This window comes from Dunckerocampus dactyliophorus, chromosome 13 (assembly GCF_027744805.1).
Source record: "Dunckerocampus dactyliophorus isolate RoL2022-P2 chromosome 13, RoL_Ddac_1.1, whole genome shotgun sequence".
Classification (NCBI taxonomy): Eukaryota; Metazoa; Chordata; class Actinopteri; order Syngnathiformes; family Syngnathidae; genus Dunckerocampus; species Dunckerocampus dactyliophorus.
Window position 1 is genome coordinate 17,491,600 of NC_072831.1, and position 21,559 is coordinate 17,513,158.

A 21,559-nucleotide genomic window follows, 5' to 3' on the forward strand; every position below is an offset into this window, starting at 1 on the left:
CTGCTCCCCACATGTGGACGGGAGAACCCGCTCTCCCAGAACATGCGAAGACAGCTGGAAAATCCCCCTGAGCCCCATCTAATTGAATTCTTATCATCTTCTCTTTGTGCTTGGTGAGAAGGGAGTGAGTGGGGTGGGTGGACGTCCGAGTGTGTTGGCAAGGAAAAAGTTCGAGGCTGCCACGGTGACGACACTCGCAGAGCACAGTCAGGAGCCTTGAAGAAAACTGCGCGGATTTGTCAGACACACTGGGAAGCGGAGCTCAGACTGTCTGGGCTCTGAGGTAGTGTGAGATCTGTCAGCAGGGGTGTGTGTGTGTGCATGTGTGTGCGTGTGTGTGTGTGTAACAGATAGTGTCTTGCGTGCATGGAGATGCTTTCAGTGTGCAAAGTTAATTGAATACAGTGTAGATCAAGGCAGTGTGCATCCCGAGGCTTTGTTGTTTTGCCAACAGTGCCCCCATAGAAGGCCTAACGCACACACAGAACACACACAACTACACAACATAAGTCTAAGTCAGAAAGATCTGAATTGGAAGAAGAAAGGGAAAAAAAGATGGAGGCGAGAATATAAACAGAAGAAAATTGTCAGCCGTGAGAGGTCTTTCATTGTATATCAACAGGCGGCGTTGGTGAATGAGTGAGGATTTGTTGCTGTTCTATTACTGGTTAACGGCAGGGGGTGTCACACCTAAACACTGAATATGGTAGCATCTCGTATGTTTATATTTCAGGCTCAATCGCATCAGGGAATCCAAACAAACACAAACATATAGAATGGTTGCTTATTTTAAAACTACAGGAGGTCCTTGGTTTACCAACAAGTTGCATCACACTGTACAGTACGGAAAACACATAAAATACAGTAATAATACAGTATAAACGTGAATCAAACTACTAACAAATACACATTTCCTTCCTTTATTCCTGTCTTTGCCTGGCATACTGTAAGTGGCATTGCAGGGAAGGCAGAGGAAGGAAGAGGAGGCAATAGAAGCTGCAATAATGACACCACTACGCTGCTTAGTTATCACTGTCAATTTCATAGGAGCAGATCCTTTCACATGTTCAAGGATCGAATGGCTTAAACCAAGCGTGTGTCCCATGTTGGTCAGTGTGACTCCTCTTTCTGACCGTTTTACGATGTCTAATTTCACTTCCCTATGAATGGCTTTCCTTTTCTTTGACACACTGCCATCAGAAGAGCCTGCATTACACTTAGGAAACATAATGAAGGGCAGGAAGTTCACGAAAAAGAGCTAAACTATGTTCTTCGGCAGTGTAGCTACGCCCGACTGTGTACATTTTAACCAAACTCACATTGAGTCTCTTTTGACAAACCAAACCACTTAGTTTGAAACTAAGTTTTTAGGTAATTCATGGGAGTGTGTCATATATCCTTGCAGGCCACTATGTTTTGATACAGAAAATTCCTGTTTATGCCGTCCTTGAATTTCCCAGCAGTGAGCATTTGTTCAGCCAGGTGTCAATTTTTGAAACAGCCCATGTGAGCCAAGTGAGTTGATAATTATGAACCGGTTAGGGTGGGCTCAAGACAAACAAGCTCTGACACGAGAAGCATCAGTATTCAGCGTTGGCCAAAGTTTTCTAAATATTTATTATAATTGCCATTTCAGCATTTTTTCCTGTGGGTGGGCCTTGTTGCAATATTCGTCCAAATTAATTCATCTTTATTGATGAATAAGAATGATTCAGCCTGTTGAAATGATTTTGCTTGTTTTATATGAAAAGAAATGGGGTGCAATCGAAAGATGCATCGTTGATACATATTTATTTCAGTGATTGCTGTGGCCCATGTATTAATATTCTAGTCATGCTGACCCTGTTAAATCTACTCTTTTCTTTTATTCTTTACTGTGTTGGCTTAGAATTAGTATTAGTTAGAACTCCGGTTCAACAGTTTGTATAATTAAACAGTGTTATATGTGCTTAGTGCACACATTCTACCTGTAACAAAGCTAAACTAAAGGTAACACAATTCCGTTCGATGGTCTATGGGACTTTTCATGAGATATTAGCCTCAAGCTAGCAAGCTGTAACGTTCCTAAAAACTAGAAGACGGCACTCAAACAAATAGAAAAAGTCTGGGTAGGAAATGCCGGTGTAACTAATGCAGTATGTGTTCGGGTTTTGTTCATCAATGAGTTCGCCACGGTTTCACATGATGATGTAACATGTGCAGAGGTTCTTTGCACGGTTTGTGCTGCATTTGTTGCGGCAGAATAAGACATAATCAATAAATAAAGAATGAATAAATGAGGAATAGTGAGATGGGCTGCTGCACTTTGCTTGCAGGCCCACAACTAGACACCTACCCAGCTTTCCTTCACATCACTGTCTTGTGTTCCAATGGGGCGTTATGGTGGTTCACGTTTGCGCCGTCATTTCTGTGGTTAGCTTCAGTCTTTGTTATGGGCCTGCAGCCCATACCACTATTCCCAAAGTATTCTTTATTATTGAAATGAGATCTTATTCTGCTACCGTTAATGCTGGCTGAACCGTCCACAGAACCCCTGCATGTGTCACATCACTGGAGAGGTCGTGATCATGGGTGGTGTGCTATTTATAGTGTGCAACATTTTGTGTGGGGACGTAATTGACGGAAAGAGGCGTAGTCTGGGGTAACAGCCACATTTAAAAGCAGCGCTGAACAGATGGGTGACAGTCTGGCTGTTTAACTCAGTGGGATCGTTCTTAACTCCCATTTCAAAGTTTGGTGTTCAATCCCCGGCGTGGGTACACTTACATTTTATCTACTTGTATCATGGATGTCATATATGCAAAAACATGTATAGAGTGCAACTTTCTGTGTAACCGTGACCGGTAAACATCTCTTCAAAAATAAAAGCATCTTTAAACTTCAAAATAAAAGCAAGAATTTAGCAAACTTAAATTACAACTCTGCTCTTCTAATTCCAACATTATATACATTATAGCGATCTAATTTATTTTATTTATGATGTATTGTGTAAAACTAAGACATGAACAACATCAAATTAAAAGCATAAAATGAATGCCGACCCACCATCCACCAGTTCAAGCCTGGAGTTTTTCCAGAAAGATTATTACATCGCTGTTTGACGCGGGTGGTAAAAGGCAGTGCGCTAGCATGAATTCACTTGAGACAAATGTGCACATTAGCACTCAATAAGTCATCAAATCTTACCTTTATGCATTCCCACATAGTATCAGCATTTGACACCAAATATGAGGTGAAAGAAAAATGGTAAAAATACAGTAGTAGTCTATCTGTGCGGCATGAGATACAGTTAGCTCACCCACAATGGATATGCGTCAAGTGAGACGGATGCAACAGAGAGAATCCGGCCACTTTTCAAAATAAAACATAACAAAAAAATGAAATAATGGAAATTATTTTTTCTTTTTGTGCGGCCCGGTACCAAATGACCCACGGCCCGGTACCAGGCCGCAGCCCGGGGGTTGGGGACCACTGGTCTAGTGGTTAGCATGTTGGCCAACAAAGTAACAGTCTGGAGATCGGGAAGACATGGGTTTGATTCTCCCTTGGGCATGTTCTCTCCGTGCGTGGGTTTTCTCCGGGTACTCCGGTTTCCTCCCACATCCAAAAACATGCATGTTGGGTTAATTGGTGACTCTAAATTGTCCATAGGTATGAATGTGAGTGTGAATGGTTGTTTGTCTATATGTGCCCTGCGATTGGCTGGCGACCAGTCCAGGGTGTACCCCGCCTGTCACCCGAAGTCAGCTGGGATAGGCTCCAGCATGCCCACACGACCCTAATGAGGAGAAACGGTATAGAAAATGGATGGATGGGATGATATTATTCCCTTGCATCAGTTAGATATTGTGACTGGAACCTTATACCTGAAATGAAGCTGTTATTACATGATACTTACTTTTACTCGTGAGAATTTGTGTTGGCATTGAAGCTGGGAGGGTGGAGTTGGATTCCAGGTTTGTGCTTTATTTATGGCCTGGGTACCACCGTGTTGACAGCGAAGGCTTTTTCTTGTATCCCTTGAGACGTGTGCTTAATTGGCAGTATCACTAATGGCAAAGAGCAGGGTGCTTATTAAAGAGGTTTTCTGAGAATGAGCCGTAATGAAATGGAGGCGCTGGCATGCACGCTATGTCACCCACTTGTGCAAATAAATAAATACTGTAGAATCTGCCGTGCCAGAATGTGCTGGCGTGAGATTGTGTCTCATTAACCTTTATGACGTTTTGGTTTCTGCTCATCTGTCGGCCAGCTTGGTGGTTTGTGTTTGTGGAGGACTGTGCTGCCCTCTGTCACCGTGCTGAACATTTTCTCTTCAAACACCTTCCTGTGTTCAATTATAAGAGGCCTCATAATCCAGACATGGCAGCATTGAGTTTCAACTGTTGCAACATGGTATTGTTTTAAGGGCTAAGAAAATAATGTTGAAGAATGTGTCCGTGAATACTGATCCAAAAATCAAACTTGGGTGGGATTTTCCTCAAAAAAAGGACGTGAGGAGTGATTAGTTGTCATAACACTCTTGGAATTTCTTTGATTGAGTTTCCTTTAAAAAAAACAAAAAAACAAAACAACCAAAAACGATTTGTGATGGAAACGGTAACACATTTTTTAATTAAAATTATTAAAAACTACATTATCTGAAAACTTTACAAGCACTCCATATGGAAACATGAATGATATTAATACATACAGGGAATCTTTAAATTAACATATCAGATGTACATGCTTTGAGCATTAAAACAGACAGGGAAAGCAAGTTAACATTTTTGGTATATGGAAAGAAAATTCTTTTAAAAAGAAGCAAGAAGAAGTAACATTGTGCTCATGAATCCAATATACAATAAATTACAGTTCACTTGTACATTTTGGCTTCCTACTTTTACATTAAGAATCAGAGAGATCAAGATTTTTACCACACATTTTTCTCATTGCAAACGCTTTTGTACACATAAAAATGTATTTGGTTTCTCTAGCTGCATGATTTTTTTTTTTAATATCGTAACAGTCTTCAACCACGTAAAGAAGAGAAAAGTGTTTTTCCTCTTTTAGCACAAGGAGACAGGAATGAGGCATAAAAAGAGCAAAAAGGCTTGTGTGTTTGCATAAGTGCATAACATAACAGGACTTTTGGATCACAACTCTCTGACCTTACTACAAAGTATCTTTTAAAGCCATGACTCATGTTGTGTAAGATCTTCTCATAGATAGGATACCTGATACATGCCGTAAATGCCTCAGTGTGGCTCATACCGAGATGATCCTGCATAGACGTGTGAAATATTGGCAGCGTCAATGAGCCCCTGGCACCACTGATCAGTAAATTAGGCCACAAGCGACAGGCCGTCAAGGCTTCGAAATTCTTACGGATTTTCCAGAACAAAGGGCCTGTGCACGGCGGGCGGCTTTCTTCTTGTGCATAATTGCCTTTGGTGTAAGAAGACACCGCTTCGACTCCGCTCCTCCCTTCATCCCCACACTCTTCCTCCTTCAGGGATTGAAGGATCATATGCGTGCACACACGCATGTACGTGCATGAGTGTCTAATTAGGAGCCGTGCATGAGTGTGTTCGGCAAATATGTACAGAAATGTGCTTTAAATGCTTTGGCGGGCTTTTATATGTCTCGAACGGCATAAAAAGAGAATTTAAAATTGGAACTTAGTGCAAAAATTAAACAAATTTTCAGCGCAGGAAGGCAAATTTGGAAATGTTAAAGCTTTCGATACATCATCTCACTAACAAAGTGTGTCGGGCGTGGTTCATACGGAATAAAGGTTTTTTTAGTGCATCAAAGCTACATTGGAAGACAAAATAATTACATTAAAGCTTCGTTTTTTTTCATAATTTAGTTGCAATATATTACAAGAATTCCAAATGTATACTTAAAGACAAAACATGATGCATATGCTGTAAAAAAATCTATATATAAAAAGAAGAAAGATGGAGAGAAATACTTTAAGGATTTGGGGGAAAATGCACACATTTCCTCGAAATTTGGCTCAAATAAATATGAAGAAGTAAACCGTCTCATCCAGTTTCAAAACACCAGTTTCATGAAAAAAAAAATAAGAAACTTCGGAGAAGAGATAAAAAGCCGTAACAGGGTTTCTCTCCTGCAGGGACTAAAATCAGCAAACTCTCCTCTGCACATTCAAGATTGTCCACTGTCCTGTTCTAACTTGATTGACGGATGTCTCAGCAGAGGAAGTCCATTGTCTTAAAGCCAACCTGCATGCAGCATCACCAAGGCCAAGGTGTCCTTTTGGATAGTAAATTAAGGTCCACGTGAGCATATGAAGCAGCTTAGGATGCAACTGGGAGATGTTTTTTTTTTATATTTGAAACATTGTTTTTGCATAATTCCAAATGAAAGCTTAGAAGGACTGATTGCTACAGCAGTGCAGCCAAGCCTGGGAAGGATGTCTGAGTCACTCGTGGGGCAAACATTCAGTCTGGTTGCTCTCCTCCACCCTCATGTGGGCTGACTCAGTCTGAAGTCCACGTCTGCTGTTAACTATATGGCTTCTTCCAGCTCGACATGATCTCAGCTCATATGGCTTTTTGATAGGCTTAAAAGGTACATGTCTTAGCACAGTGCAAGGATTCACGCAGTTTACAAAATACATGGACGTTTCGTCAGCATTAAAATGCAGAATGTCTTAATAAGCGAGTGCTACAGAAATAAAAGACAAACATGCATCATTTCTCTTTTTTCTTTCATTTCGTTCAGTGTTCACGATTTTGTTCATCGTTTTCTTCACTTTTCCACCCCTCCTGCACCCTCGGGTTCCAGATATCTGCCAGTCAGTAAGGCCTCCAGACAGACTCATCCAGGCGACCCGAGGCGCTCATGGCCGTGGGGGAATTGCTGTGGCTGCCATCGGCCTCTACGCCCTCACTCTGGGCATTCAGGCCCGGGTTCATCAGGCTGTTGGTGCCACCGGTGCCCCCGGCGCCCGAGCAGGAGAGGAGGCGTGTGGGGGAGCGTTCGCCCCCGGTGTTACCCGGCGCCACCATGGAGAATTGATAGGACCCAGATCCTGTTCCGTAATACAGGTAGGAGTTGGATTGGAAGTTCTGGGTCTGGTTGTTTGAGTAGGGTGGCGGAAGGTAGGTGTGGTATCTAGATGGGGCGGACATGCTGAGGCCGCTGATGCCGGTGCTGGAGGTGTTAGTGGAGTAAGGGAAGGCTCCAGGGTAATGTATGCGAGGGTCGGAGAAGCGTGGATCAGTCAGTGGAGAGGGGAAAGTGGTCCTCTGCTGGAAGAGATCGGTCGTTCCTGTTGACAGAAATAAAGAAACAAAAGTTGGAGGGTCAAACAGGATTCAGAAACAAAAAACAAATGCATGACCTCTGCCATGTCCACATTTTTAAAGAGACCTTGCCTTCAGGAGCCTCCACGACCGTGGTTAGCTCTGACACCTCTACTTTTACAAGATAAATACTTTACTACACCAACTCCTCAGACTAGAGCTGTCCTATCTAGTCAAACTAGAGCTGCCCTACTTAGTCTTTGACATGAACTAATGAAGCCTGCTCAGATGAGAGGCCAAACACCCTCTATGACAACCTGAACAGTCCGGTTGTGATCGATTCAATGCCCTGAGAATAAAGTGACCTGGATGAATGAGAATATTCACAGACATACTGTATTTCAAAAGATGATTGTGTACCGTTGGTTGACAGTCTAAAAGTGTTATTTTCTTGTCTTCTTTAAAGGGTGCATCATTATCGAATTTAAATGCATATGTTATTCAACAGCTGAACAGGTTTAATTATATAACTGTCTTATGTAAACCATATTTATTTTGTGCAAAGAAAAATATTCATCATGTCGTTTCTTGGGTGCAGATAACGATTAGCGTATGTATGTGTCAAAAAAAGACATAGAATTTTGGAGGCGCAGCCTTTGTGGTTGCTCTTGCTTTTTGGGCTTCTTAATCAGCATTTGACAACTGCTGAATATGTTTTCATGGATCCACTTTTTGACGAGTGGCCACCTTAGACACAACATTTGCTGGGCACAGTTTTAATAGGAGAGAAAACTGTTCCTGCCCATAATGGCCCAAGCCAGCTCGGAGGTCTGTGACTGAGGCTGAGTACAAATGCAGACCTTCACTTGGTTTTACTGACTTCCACTTGACTTCCACTTGACTTCTCTCTTCTCTTTGTGAAGTCCGGTAGCTTTAAAGCAGGGGCGTCAAACTGGTTTTCACCGTGGGCCACATCGCAGTTATGGTTATCCTCAGAGGGCCACTTTTTATAATTCTATTTTACAATTTTGTTAATGAATTATTACATTAATTTTTCATTAATAAAAAAAAATGTCATTTGAAATTGGATTTGACAACAAAAAAATATAAGTTTTTCTGTCAATATTGACAACAAACACATTTAGCAAGAAATATTGTCTTTTTGATAAAAAAAAAGAATTTAAGTTGTTTTTGTTAGTAATATTAATTTAGTTTTTACTTTAATATATAATTTTATTATTTATTGCAAATGTAACGGTAAATGTTTATTAAATTATTGTAAAAATGTTTTAAATATTAAATTTTTTGATATTATTGTAAACATATTTTATATACAATTTTTTTTTTACTTATTTAAATACATTTATATTAAATAAAAAAATCTAAAATTATAGCATACATCATACATATTCAAGATTCAAGAGAGTTTTATTGTCATGTGCATAGTACAACAGAAGTTATACCATGAAATGAAAATCTTATTCTGTTCATTCTCCCAAGAAAAGAAAGAAAACAAATGAAAGAATAAGAACATAAGAAACATAAACACATAAACATATATACCAATAAATTAAGCAACAACAACAGAAGAGACATTAATACAAGTAAATAATACAAATAAATAAATAAATAAATAAAGTGCTATGAGTGTGTGCGTGTGTTGCGTGCGGCGTGTGCGAGTGCTTCGTTGAGGAGCCTGATGGCCTGTGGGTAAAAGCTGTTTGCCAGCCTTGTGGTCCTGGACTTCAAACTCCTACATATAAAAATACAATAACATAAATATAATTTTACAATAGTATAAAAGTAAAATAATGAAAAATAAAGCTTAAAAAAGTAAAGACAAAATTAATATCAATGACAAAATTACAAATATTTTTTAAAATATTAAAATAAGTGTCCTTTTGACATGCATTATTTCAAGGCTTTCGCGGGCCACATAAAATGATATGGCGGGCCAAATCCGGCTCCCGGGCCTTGAGTTTGACACCTGTGCTTTAAAGGGTCCAGTCCATCTCATATAAAAATGTAATTCACTGCATAATTTGCTTAATAGTGGTCATCAAGCATACTGTATAGCACGTGAGGACCCTCTCAGCACAGCCCAGCCTTCCTATGTTTCCTTTCAAACACAGCAACTTAAAGGATTCTGTCGTCAAAGCAATGAAAACAGGCTCTGTCAGAGCCAACGGGTGTTTTGTACAAACACAGACGACTTGATGGACTGTTGTTGTGCAAGCCATCATTAATCATACTCAACAGACAAACACGAAAACCGGGAAAAAGCAGTGAGAACAAAAGGATATATTTGGGGGAATATTCTCTCAATGATTTATGTCTCACAAGAAGCACATGGCCTTGCATGACGTGTTGAGCTTGTTCGCTTTTCATGCCGCACAACACTGACACATTTGGAATGGAGGCAATATGGCCATAAGCCATAACCGTAAACGCCCTTCACCCAGTTGATGATCACAAGTTCCTTATACCTGGCGACACCTGCTGCTTGACTTTGTTTAGCTGCATGTGGCTTTTATGGGTCCAGCATGCCCACATGACTGCAAGTGTAAAATGTGGATTTAAATGGCAGAAAAAAGAGAGCTTGTATGAGTGAAGCAAGCAGTTGCACGCTCCAGCCCTGAGGGGGGAGAATGCCAAACTTGCGTGCCACAGTCTTGTTCAAATGTCTTTTCCCTATGTCTGAAAAACTGGGTCCGTTTTCAAGTTTAAAAAAATATTCCTTTGCACTTTCCATTGGTCCTGCTGTGCACTTTTCTTTTTTTGGAGTAGAATTTTGTCTTCTTTTTGGGGTGACGGAGTCTGGTGGTGGTGGCGGTGGTGGGAAGGTTGTTTCTTTTTCCAGAGTCTACCAGGCGCTGGAGTTCATATCTGATTTCACGCAAGGAAAATTCGAGCCTTCAGCTGCTGTTGATTCGGGTGAAGTGGAGTCGGCCCACTAATTCCTACCGGACTCCCAAAAGAACTCTCCCTTTCTCTCTCTCTCTGTCTGTCTCTCTTCATCATCCTGTGCCTGTGCTATATTTAGGTCTCAGCGTGCAGCACTGCCAGGGGAGGGTCCTGAGGCCTGTGGCGTGGGGTGGCGGTGTGGCCCATCTCGCACATGATCCGCACTTGATTGGAGTTGGTGGAAACGTGTTGGCTAAACTGCGGTGGGGATCGACTCCTGTGTTTTTTCAGGGGAAACTCGACTGGACACGTATCACAACATCTTAATGGGCTTGTGCAGTCTTAAGCTCTTGGCACCGGTCCAGCTGCTGCTACCCGAAAGTCTCAAAAGTACAGTAGCTCCCTCTAGAGGACAGGGCGACATCAATTGTAGCCTTTCTCTTCTCTTCTCTTCTCTTCTCTTCTCTTCTCTTCTCTTCTCTTCTCTTCTCTTCTCTTCTCTTCTCTTCGCTTCGCTTGTCTTCTCTTCTCTTCTCTTCTCTTCTCTTCTCTTCTCTTCTCTTCTCTTCTCTTCTCTTCTCTTCTCTTCTCGGTGCATACTTTCCTGCCCCCACCCACCATAAGAACAGGCTCCGCTGTTGTGACTGTGGTAACTGTGGTGTATCGTTGACAGAGAAAAACTGAGACTAGTAGTAGCTGCCTGTAACCTCTGTATCCCCAAACCACACATGATCTCCATTAGGCTCATCTGAAATGTGTTTGCAGGGACAGGAGAGGAGATGGACCCCAGAGGGCTCGCTTGGCACGGTCCAAAGTCTGTGATGTTCACAGGCTACAAAGCGAGTAGCAGGGAACCAGAACTTTTTATAAGAGAACACAGTGTTCCGTTGCTCTCTTTCCTCCTTTCCCTCTGAAGCATAGCAACACGTACTTATTTAATTCTGTACAACCAAGGGTGGAGTCCGTCGCCTACTTTTTAGTTTTTGCTGAGCTCAAAAAGACCACTAGTCCACAGTGAAGCGTGTAACCCAGATAGAACCCAGAGGTTTGACTCATTTGCTTATGGGGAAAACAGACTTTAGTTGTTAACATAAAGGCAAGCTTGAGACGACCGTGTCTCTGTGTGGGATTGTACACCATTGTGTGTGTGTATGCATGAGGTGGCTGGCAAAGACGACATGCAAATCCAGGCGCTCACCTGTGAAATGTTTACACAAGCTTGATGCAAACTGTGACGGCCAGCACCTCGGCAATGGTGTCTCAGGCAAATGAGTCAAAGGAAAGAAAAGCGGGTGGACCAAACTCCAAGAATCATTTTCTCATCTTTTTCCTCATACCTCCGTCATGTGTGATGACATGCTACTGTACCTAATTGTGGTTTTATTAATGCAGCCTTAACCACTTGGCTCAGGTCAACAGGTGCTTTCTGACTGCTGACTGGTTTGGGTAGTTTGACACCTGTACTCCATGAATACCAGCAATTAATGCTGATAACTGGGCGTGGCGTGCCGAGACATCATAATGATGGTGCAAAGCTTCTGTTAAGATGAGGACACCTACGTGAACATCTCCAGTTGTTTATTCAACCTCTGATGCTTCAAGGCCAATGCATTATGTGGAATACAAACTACATTCACCTCTATTCTATGGCATCATGGTCCTCTGCTCCAGTCTTGGCACTTTTATCATGTTAGTGCAATTTTTTTTTTTCCATGTGCCCTTCTTGTGACGTAAAATAGAAGCAAGGAAGGAAAAAGTGTGGTGACCAAAGCATGACTGTAACCCCAGGACATAAAACAACAAATAAAGGTGTGGTGGGATGAGTTTGCTGTGGAAGAACTTGACTTGTACCTGAGATGAACTAGAACTGACATTGTGAGCCAGGCCCCCCTCTTATCCAACATCAGTCACCACTGATCTAGATCAATAGACAAATGGAGGAATTTCCACAGACACGCAGTCCTAAATCTTCCCCAAAGTTTCCCCAAAAGAGTAGAAGCTGTTGCAGCTCCCTGTGTTCTTCCATTTCCAGCTCCAATACATTTGTCCAATGGACCTTGTATGTGGGGCACTGTGCTGATTTATGATACAATGTGAGTAGATGATTCAGTGCATGTTGTGTGGCGGTTTGTGGCGGGTTGGGGACAAATAAGAGAATAAGAAGGCTGTTTGACAAAGAAGTGGGAGGGAAAGTTACAGAAGCCAAGCAGGGTGGTGGCGTCCTAGGAATGTTCCGGGCTGTTCAAGGCCCCTACGGGTAAAATGAAGCAGACTCCAAAATTGTCAGAATGGCACACCCTGTGTTGTGCCCGCCTTTCCAGATTCTCTACTTCATGATTGTTTTTTTGGTCTTTTAAAAGTCAGATGGAATACAAATGTATTTTATAATCTCTGCTATGTTAAAAGATGCTCCTGGACTGTGTGAACAAGGCTGTTTCCAGACACTAAGCACTAACGTTAAGTCACTTACTCGCTATTGGTTGGGCCTTACCTCATGATGAACCAGTGAACAACATGTGCGCACGCTTACAGTATACAATGCACATAATGCTCCGTCAATGAAGAGGAACATGAATAAAAGTTTGGCAGGTCTCAGCAAAGTCTTACCTGGCCATGGTCTCAGGTCTTCCTCCACCTTGCATGTCTTCAAAGTGGGGGTGTCCATCTGATCCTGCCACAGGGCTGCTGAAACACAAAATCCATGAACATTAAATGACACAAATCATTGACGGAAATATATTTTTGCACTGGAATGCATACTTTCAGTATTTTGTGGCATGCAGAGTGAGGTGTGGGTGGTGTGTGTGCACGGGGTGAGGAAGTCACCACCTGAGCAATATAAATAAAGCTAAGTCCAAAAAACCCCTCCATGACAGACATGTCAAACTGTCTTGGCATGCGGTGGTTTGGAGATGTGTCTTCCTGTCACAGGCCGGCCTCTGCTGACTGAGCAGTGGGCAGTGACGGCTGGTTTTCTCACCAGAGTGAGAGCAGCCTTGGAGAAAACATGCCTGATGGGGGCATGGAAGATATTTTTGGGTCTTACAGGCGAGACAATGGAGAGGCAGTGGAGACATGTGAAAGGCAACAGCAACCTGGCCAGTAAAGCTGTCAAGAAGCAAGAGAAGGTCGACGACCTGCTGGCCCAACGCGTGGGACCCTGCTTCGCACTCAACGGCCACACCGCAAAAAAGCTGACACAAGCAGGCTCTGTTTGCTTTCGGTCTGAGATGGTGCACTTCATGCAAGTCAACTTGTGCTGAGCGCTGTGGCCATCAGCACCTGGGCTGGGCAGTGATCAGGTCAACATGCCTTGGACAAATACTGGAAATGGACTAAAATTTTGAACAGTATGCCTAAAGAAACCAGCAGTAGTTGGAGTTGCAATGACACCAAAGCTGATTGGTTCTAACCCTCCACCAATTTTGTGAATTTTATTTGGCATCAATAAAGTATTTAGTACAGGGGTCTCAAACTTGCAGCCCGCAGGCACCACTCCTGTCGCTGGGAGTGCTTCTGGCTTCCCAGCATGCTTTGCGGCATTTGTTTAGTAAAAATTAGCCATGTGTTATCTACCTGTTGCGTGTTACCCTGCTGTGTGATTTATTGATATCGAGTAATAACCTCCTGTTTGTTGACGAGTTAGTCCCTTGGTTTAAACATGATTAGAGACTGATTACTTGCCTCACTGATTACAGCCTCATCCACCCTCATCCTACCCCCAGCGCCCCCCAACTGAGTTCTGTTTGAGACCCCTGATCGAGTTCATTAGTTTAAAAGGGACATTTGCATCTACAACATCTTCCGCTCTTCTGGGAAGCGTGTCCATCAGAATTTTGCTCCATTCAAGCAGAAGAACATTTGTTGGATCACAAGTCACTGATGTTTGGACTTGCTCACGAGGTTGAAAGTCAAATTCAGGGCAAAATGGGCGGTCAGATGAGATACATCAAGTGAGTAAATCTCCTGTTGTGTCAGGACAGAGAACGATGACAGAAGCAAGAAGAGGACGGAGTGGGATATTCACCTATGGCTACGCTGGGCTCGGCATGTGTACAATCTACACTTCCCCTTGACTTCCTCTGCAAAGGCCCAAATCAGCACTCAGTCTCCGAGAGGTCCAGCACGATGGCTCACAATGGCAAATTCTTACATATAAATGGCCTTATTCAGAACGACTCGCAAGCAGCTGGTGTGATTTGCTCAAGAAAATAAACATTTCCTTCAAATATTTTGATTGGCCCGCAGACAACGTCAATACCAGAAGCACAGATTACCCCTGTTAATAAGAAGGCCCACCCCTGGGTGGAGCCGGTGCAGTGGGTGAGGCAGGGGGCTGAAATGGGAAGGAGCAGAAGCATCACTAAAACCCAGCGTCGGGGAGGCGCTCCTGTAGTTTTGAGGAAGACGTAAATAAACACGAGACACTTTTTGAAGTTTATGTGGAGATGAAAGTGATGGCCGGGAAGACCTTTGAGCCAAAATGGCGGCCTCGTGACTCCGGGTCCTGCGACGCCTCTGAGATATGTAATGCGCCCGCCGCAATGAAGCGTGTCATTGAGTAACAGTGAATGCCGGCCCTTGTGCTGGCTTCCTGTTTCACTTAGGCCTTAGGCGTCGCATCAGGGAGAGAATGTGAGAGTGCGAGCCAGCGAGAAAGAAAGACGCCAACGAGCGGAGAGAGAAAAGAGAGCGTGTTAGAGACGTGAGGAACACGGCCTTGGCTCAGCTACGTTGGACATCTGATATGTCTTTTGAGCCCTCACTTATAACGCGAGCAAAAACAAACACATGGGCTGAAAATTTTTAAGTTCTTTTAGAGGGCTCGTCGCTCCCCCCGCACTTCCCCTTCCCCCCCCCAGACTCAATAGAGACTGTTCATGGCGTGCATGTAGTTTGTGTAATTGCTGAAATGTAAAACTCTGAAGTGAAATTTTAACTTATATAAACAGAAGTGACCTGTAAAATACAACTTGCTTTCACTTCTCCTTATCGTTTTTTTTTTCACAACTAACTTGTTTTTGTTGAATCATTTGCAGTTTGAAGTATTCGTCTCAGGGTCACCAAGAGACGGTAACCACAAAAGAAGATTGCAGGCACCATAAGAAATAAACTCCACGGTTGCCATTGACTTATTATGTAAATAGTGGAGTGTTTTAAGCACCAGTCCAGATGCTAGTTTGGTTGCGCTGGCCTCAGAGGGCCAGCTTCCTGCTGAGGTTTGGCACCAATCTTCTTACAGTGTGACGGCTACACTTTAAAGTCCACGCCACAGCTACCTGACGGTGCACATTTCCTGTCTTGCTCATGCTCCTAATTGGCTGATCATGTCACTCTGGATGTGGGAATTAGTTTGAGACTCTTGGCCGCGATGGTAGTACAGCGCCACCTCGAACCTGGGGGGCCGACCAGCTTGTTTATGTGGAGTAAATACTGTGGTCACTGTGGACGAGGCGGGAGGGGCTTGGCTATGTTGGGCTGGTTCTCCATCAAACGGGATTTTCTCCAGCCCAGAAGCAACAGCCTGGACTTTCCGAACAAGGAGGCACAACTGCAGCAGATGTGTGCCAGTGACAAAGTCCGGGAATGTAACATTTATGGGAAGTGTCACTAATGCAGATAATAATATAGAATCTGGAACATCAAAATAGCTCACATTAACCGCCTCCAACCTCCTTATACAATTACTGTGTTTTTAAATATTTAAACTATAGTTTGTGGTGCTTTTGGTAACATACAATAATTGTTAAGATAGTGACAACAACACATTTTTGCATTGTCCTCTCTGGTGGACCCGAGGACTTACTGCTACTACAATTACTACAACTGCATTAAGATGCAGAAATGCATGCGTGTAAACACAAAGAAAAACTCATTCTTGCGGCATCGTTCATAATGCTAAATGCTAAAACCAAGAAAAGTTCATGTTCAAGCGACAGGTTTAGGGTTTTTTTCTTCATGTCCAATGTTGATATAGAAATTGAATATAAAAAATATAGTCTGCACTAGATACAGTTGTCCACCGAACACAATGTTGCATACAAATAAATAATCACATTTTCTGATCACAAAATCGCAAAAAAAACCCCCCAAAAACTATTGTGCTTTATAGAATATTGACCCTAGACAATTATTTCATACAAATAATTGCTCATTTTAATTGCCTGGGTCCGAGGAGGTTAAAATATTGATGAGGTTGATCATTTTTGCCAGATTCTATTGCTGATTTTATCAACATCATCAGGGTCGCTGCCTGAAACCAACACGTAGTTTTGATGTTTTTATCAAAGCAGTTGACTTGACGTCTCACCATATCTGACATCCTCTTTCAGAGGGGAATTCATAAACACACACACACACACACACGCACACACACACACGCACAGAGGTGATGGAGGACAACATGTTAAATGATATTATACTTTAGAAATGCTTTTTCGATGTTACATTGCTCCTCTTGTTAAAATGTAAAAAAAAATGTCCACATGTGGTTTGTCAGGATTTAACATCAAAGACAAAATCAGACTTATTTCCACTTTTTCAAAAGCACAAACTTAAATGGTCTTTCACTTAGCGTTTTTTCCACCTCCGAAGCACTTTGACACTGTTAGCACATTTACCTTGCATCAGGAGCAACTGGGGGTTCGCTATCTTGTTCGGATCCGATCACTCTACCACCTGAGCCATGCCATGCCTGTACATGTTTTTTAAGCAACAAGAGCGGGGATTTTTTTAGGCTTACGGTTAGCTTGACGTTTAATTTGGGGGAAAATACCACAACAGACATGACCTCAGCATGTTGTACTGGAGCTCATTTGAGCTTTTTTGTAGATTGTTATGGGGCCGCACGCTGGTCTAGTGGTTAGCATGTTGGCCACACTGTCACAGTGGGAGTTCGATTCTCTCTTGGGCATCTCTGTGTGGAGTTTGCATGTTCTCCCCGTGTGTGCGTGCTTTTTCTCCGGGTACTGCGGTTTCCTCCCACATTCCAAAAACATGCATGTTAGGTTAATTGGCGACTCTAAATTGTCCATAGGTATGAATGTGAGTGTGAATGGTTGTTTGTCTATATGTGCCCTGCCATCAGCTGGCGACCAGTCCAGGGTGTACCCCGCCTGTCACCTGAAGTCAGCTGGGATAGGCTCCAGCATGCCCCTGCGACCCTAATGAGGATAAGCAGCATAGAAAATGGATGGATGACAAACTACTCTTCTAATACAATTCAGTCCACTAGTATCCAAATGGTAGCTGTTATCTTAACGTTAAATTATTGTTGATTTAACGTGAAAAAAACTGTCTACATAAGAAGCGCAAGGCCACATGTTGGGTGTTGGATGTTAACACATTCTGTGTGACAGGAAGACAGCAAACTACCACCCACAGACATATACAGCGCACACACAAAAGAACACTAGAATAACAATTTAGATCTCTAGAGTGTTGGATCTGCTTGACTGCACGAGTCAAACCATGAATTTGAAACCACACACACACACAAACACTCCCTCTGCATTTTGCCAGGAATGATCTACATGTCTAGCAGGCTTACCTTTAACCACAAAAGAACAAAAACAAGCAGTCAACGCAAAGTCTGCCAAACTGCAGGAATCCTGTTGCTGCATGCACTGTAATGAGCTCTTAATTACGCTGTCTGTCTGGGACACTTGCGCAGAGCTTGCACGACGGCGATTGAACTGTGTATGTGTGTGTCTAGTTTGCGCAGCAGGTCTACGGGGCAGTCGTCTACATGCGTGCGTCTGCGTGAACCCAGTGTGTTGAGCAGATGACGCGTCCTGCTGACAACAAAAGTGAGACACTATTTCAAGGCTCAGACAGCAAAATGAAGCAAGGAGGCTTTCGGAGGAGATGACACCGTGTTGTCCTCTCTTGGCTGCACAGGGAATAGAAAACATCTTTTGTACTAATGAGGTGGGAATGCGTCTAATCATGACATGGTGATGGGCGGGCAAAGACTCAAACAAATAGGACTAAAAGAATTGGCACGTTATTATGGTGTCTGGCAGTGCTGCTAAAGGCAGAGTTATGTCTGCTGTTTGTATGTAAACACCTCCTCTGAATGGGTTTCATTAAAACAGGCTTCATTTGTATGAGCTTGTAATACCGCCGTGTCGCTGTCTGTGCACGAATGCTTCACATATGTCGGTGCTTGATGCTCATCTCCACTCTTATTTATTGACCTACCAAAAGGTGGGAGGGAGAAGGCCTATTATTTAATTATTTTACAGCGCCTGCCCTGCGGTATGCCGTCATGATACTAATACCACATATTAAGGTGTGTGGTTTTTACAGCCCTTCCCTTTCTCCGTCTCACATACACACACACACACACACACACACACACACAAACACACACACACACACCTCTCGTAAATGTCCTCCAGCTATTGGCAGCTCTTACGTGAGGGCCTTTCGCCTCCCTGTCAGGTTCGGAGGAGGTTAAAGTGTTGTGTCTGCTCAAAGTGTATATCCAGTGCATGTGTAAGTTGCAACATCATCGCAACGCCCACAAGGGTCTGGACAAGCCCCTAATTTCTGCACTAAGACTGTGAGAGGCAGGCATACCAAGAGCCGCTGCTGTCTGTCTCACCTGTGTTGGAAGCTAGCCTCCCACCTAATAGTCAGTCGTGGAACCCCCGTGGATTTGAGGTTTTAGATAACCTACAAAGGTTGCGGGTCCACTTTATGCGACCTACAAAGTGTAGATTTCCCATTTTTTTATTCTGTTTTCTGACTGTTCTGTCGTTGCTTTGATTTTCCGCCAGTGTCTCTGCAACCGTTGGGTGTCCTACATATCAGTCATCACAGCAGCACCGCCGATTGGTTGTGATGTCACTTAGTATGCATGTCGCAACCCGATCTGCAGCTCTACCCAATTTCTAGTGGAAGTGGTACGGCAACACTGTTTGGACAAACAAATGTCTGTTTAGCTAGGAGGGTTTGTTATTTGCAACCATTGCTTTGGAGCTTGCTGACCGGCTAACACACGCATGCTACTTAAATGTGTATTTATGTGTATTTAAATGTGTGTTATCCTTGCAGCGCAACTCTGTGAGTGACAGACGACAAGTGGGAACAATGACGAGCGAACACTGTCCAGCCAATGATGAGATCCTGCTGGTATCTTTTTACTTACGCAGCCAATCAATTCATTGACAGCACGTTACGGAGAGCATGCCGCTGTTTTGCAGGTTAGTGTATAGCTACTGGTGCAGGGGACTTAAGGCAGCTAAATGCTTCCTGCTAACCTGTATCTTGGCAAAACAAATGGGCAGTGCCACATCCACTCACCAAGCTGAAGGAAGATAAATGGTCTTTAAAGGTGGGCTGACTGTCGAACTATGTGGGAACACCAGAACAAGAGCTGAATATGGATGCAATTTTTTCTTTTTTGAATGAGAAAGGGCTGCTCTGAGCCAGTTTTCTGAGCGAAAGCTGGCTGGCTGAGTGAAAAGTGTGGACTAAATGACTGGCGTAGCTGTACACGTGGTACTGGGGCATGCTTTTATTTTGATGGCTGGACTTACCGAATAAAGGAAGTGTTACGCAGAGTTTGCGCGAATGGTGTCGGAGTGACCGGAACGTGTTTAAAATTTTCATTGTTTATTTAGACAGCAAAAGTGGCATCACTTTCAAGTACATTTCCACAATGAAATGGTGCCAGAACAGGCTGCTGCAAAACAGAAAGGAAACAAAAGTACACATAATTAACCAAATAAATGGTAAACAAGAAAAGAAATGGAAAATGAAATGATAAACTAGGGGTTTCCTACAAGATTCACATCATTAACTGAAATATTCCAAGGCTTGTTTTGAGGTGGAGAAAAAAGAAAGCTACGTTGTGAAATACGCCTTGCTGACCTCTTGAACCCACTCATATAGAAAATACCACAGATTTCTCAGGTTTTGGACAGGTGTGATACTACAGGTGTGCACGTCTGATGGCCGTGTGGGTGGTTTTAGAATTACTGTTGCCTAAAAGCCACAAAAAGCCCCCAAAAAAAGCTAAACTTACAGTATGCTTGGAGTTAACCTTCTGCCGCTTGCTGAGTTCAAATATTGTATAATTGGGGACATCATGCTCAGTTCCTGCGACGTTAGAGTGCACGTTTTTCCTGAAAGTATTGGTTAGATTCCAAAACTTTGTTCTCTTTTTGGAATCATTTTTGTGCCCGTTTTTTAAACTTTTTTAAACGTTCTTTCTTTGGAATTTGTCTTTGGTTATAGATCATATTTTTTAGGGCCGTCAAAGTTAACACATTAATAACGGACATTCCCTTAAACGTCACTATTTTCTTTTGACGGCCGATTAATGTGTGCACGTCCCGGTTGACCCTCGGCTCACACCGTAGCTGGAGAAAAAGCAGTGGTGTACTTAATGTTGATCCACAAACGGGTGCAAACGTTGAGCAGAAATGGACGAAGAAAATGGTATTTTGAAGTTTAGCTTAAGTTTAGCTTCAAAGCCGACAAGACCAAAGTTATTTTTATCTACTGTCGCTCTAAGTTGAGTTGTCACGTCGAGTCTTAAATGCCACATGCTGGCTGAACTCAGACGAAGACACTGAAGAAGCTAGAGAGTGCGCTGCACTGCAGGTATGTTTTATTGTCATTTATACAGTGGTACCTCGGCATACGAGTGTCCCAACTAACGAGTGTTTTTTTTACATAAAAGCCGTCTCTTTGCTACAAGCTAAAAAATTGGGTTACAAGCTGCTAGTAGCTGCTGCTTGTAGCCGCTGCTTGTAGCCGCTGCTAATAGCCGCTGCTAGTAGCCGCTGCTAGTAGCCGCTGCTAGTAGCCGCTGCTAGTAGCCGCTGCTAGTAGCCGCTGCTTGTAGCCGCTGCTAGTAGCCGCTGCTAGCAGCTGCGAGGGCTTGTGTCACCGTAGTATGTGGGGACAAAGGCGGAAGTGAGCGAGCGCACACAGCGCTCAATGACATGACAGCAAAGGCTCGCGAGGGAATTTATTAGTGTTATTATTATTTATTAGCGTGCTAAAACTGTGCTTGAACTGCTGTGTTTGTCAAAGAGGACAGAATAAAACTTGCATGTTGCCATGGTGTCGTATGTCCGTGCTGCTGAAGTCGCCAGACTAAGAGAAGTGTGATAAAGTGTGTGTAAAAGAGTGTGTGTGTGTGTGTATGTCTCTGTAAAAGAGTGTTTGGAAGTGAAGTATGAGCTATAGCTGGACTGCACCACAGTACATGGGCGCAGTCCGAGGTCTGGAAACTACTGACTGTTCTTAAGCACTTTATTTTTTGTAAGTTCTCAATGTTTCTTTTTCTCTGTTTTCATTTCACTTCGTTGGCAGGTGTTTTTGCAAACCTTCATTTGTAATGTTAGTCACAATTATGTTTTGAAGACAATGAATGAAGAGAA

At 43.0% G+C, this 21,559-nt stretch overlaps 1 protein-coding gene across 2 annotated transcripts in view; it reads right to left on the reverse strand.

The window, feature by feature from the left end:
* Positions 1–4,634: 4,634 nt before the first annotated feature.
* The window catches only part of runx3 (RUNX family transcription factor 3), a 37,429-nt gene continuing 20,504 nt past the window's right edge, over positions 4,635–21,559 (reverse strand). Inside the window, exons 5-6 of one of the 2 annotated variants that reach the window (XM_054796805.1) lie at positions 12,768–12,842; positions 4,635–7,282 (exon numbers count right to left, since the gene is read on the reverse strand). In XM_054796805.1, coding sequence (XP_054652780.1) covers positions 6,807–7,282; positions 12,768–12,842 — 551 coding nt within the window. In that variant the 3' untranslated portion in view covers positions 4,635–6,806. Of the gene's footprint in view, positions 7,283–12,767; positions 12,846–21,559 lie in introns of both variants that reach the window. The other variant, XM_054796804.1, reaches the window with a different exon arrangement.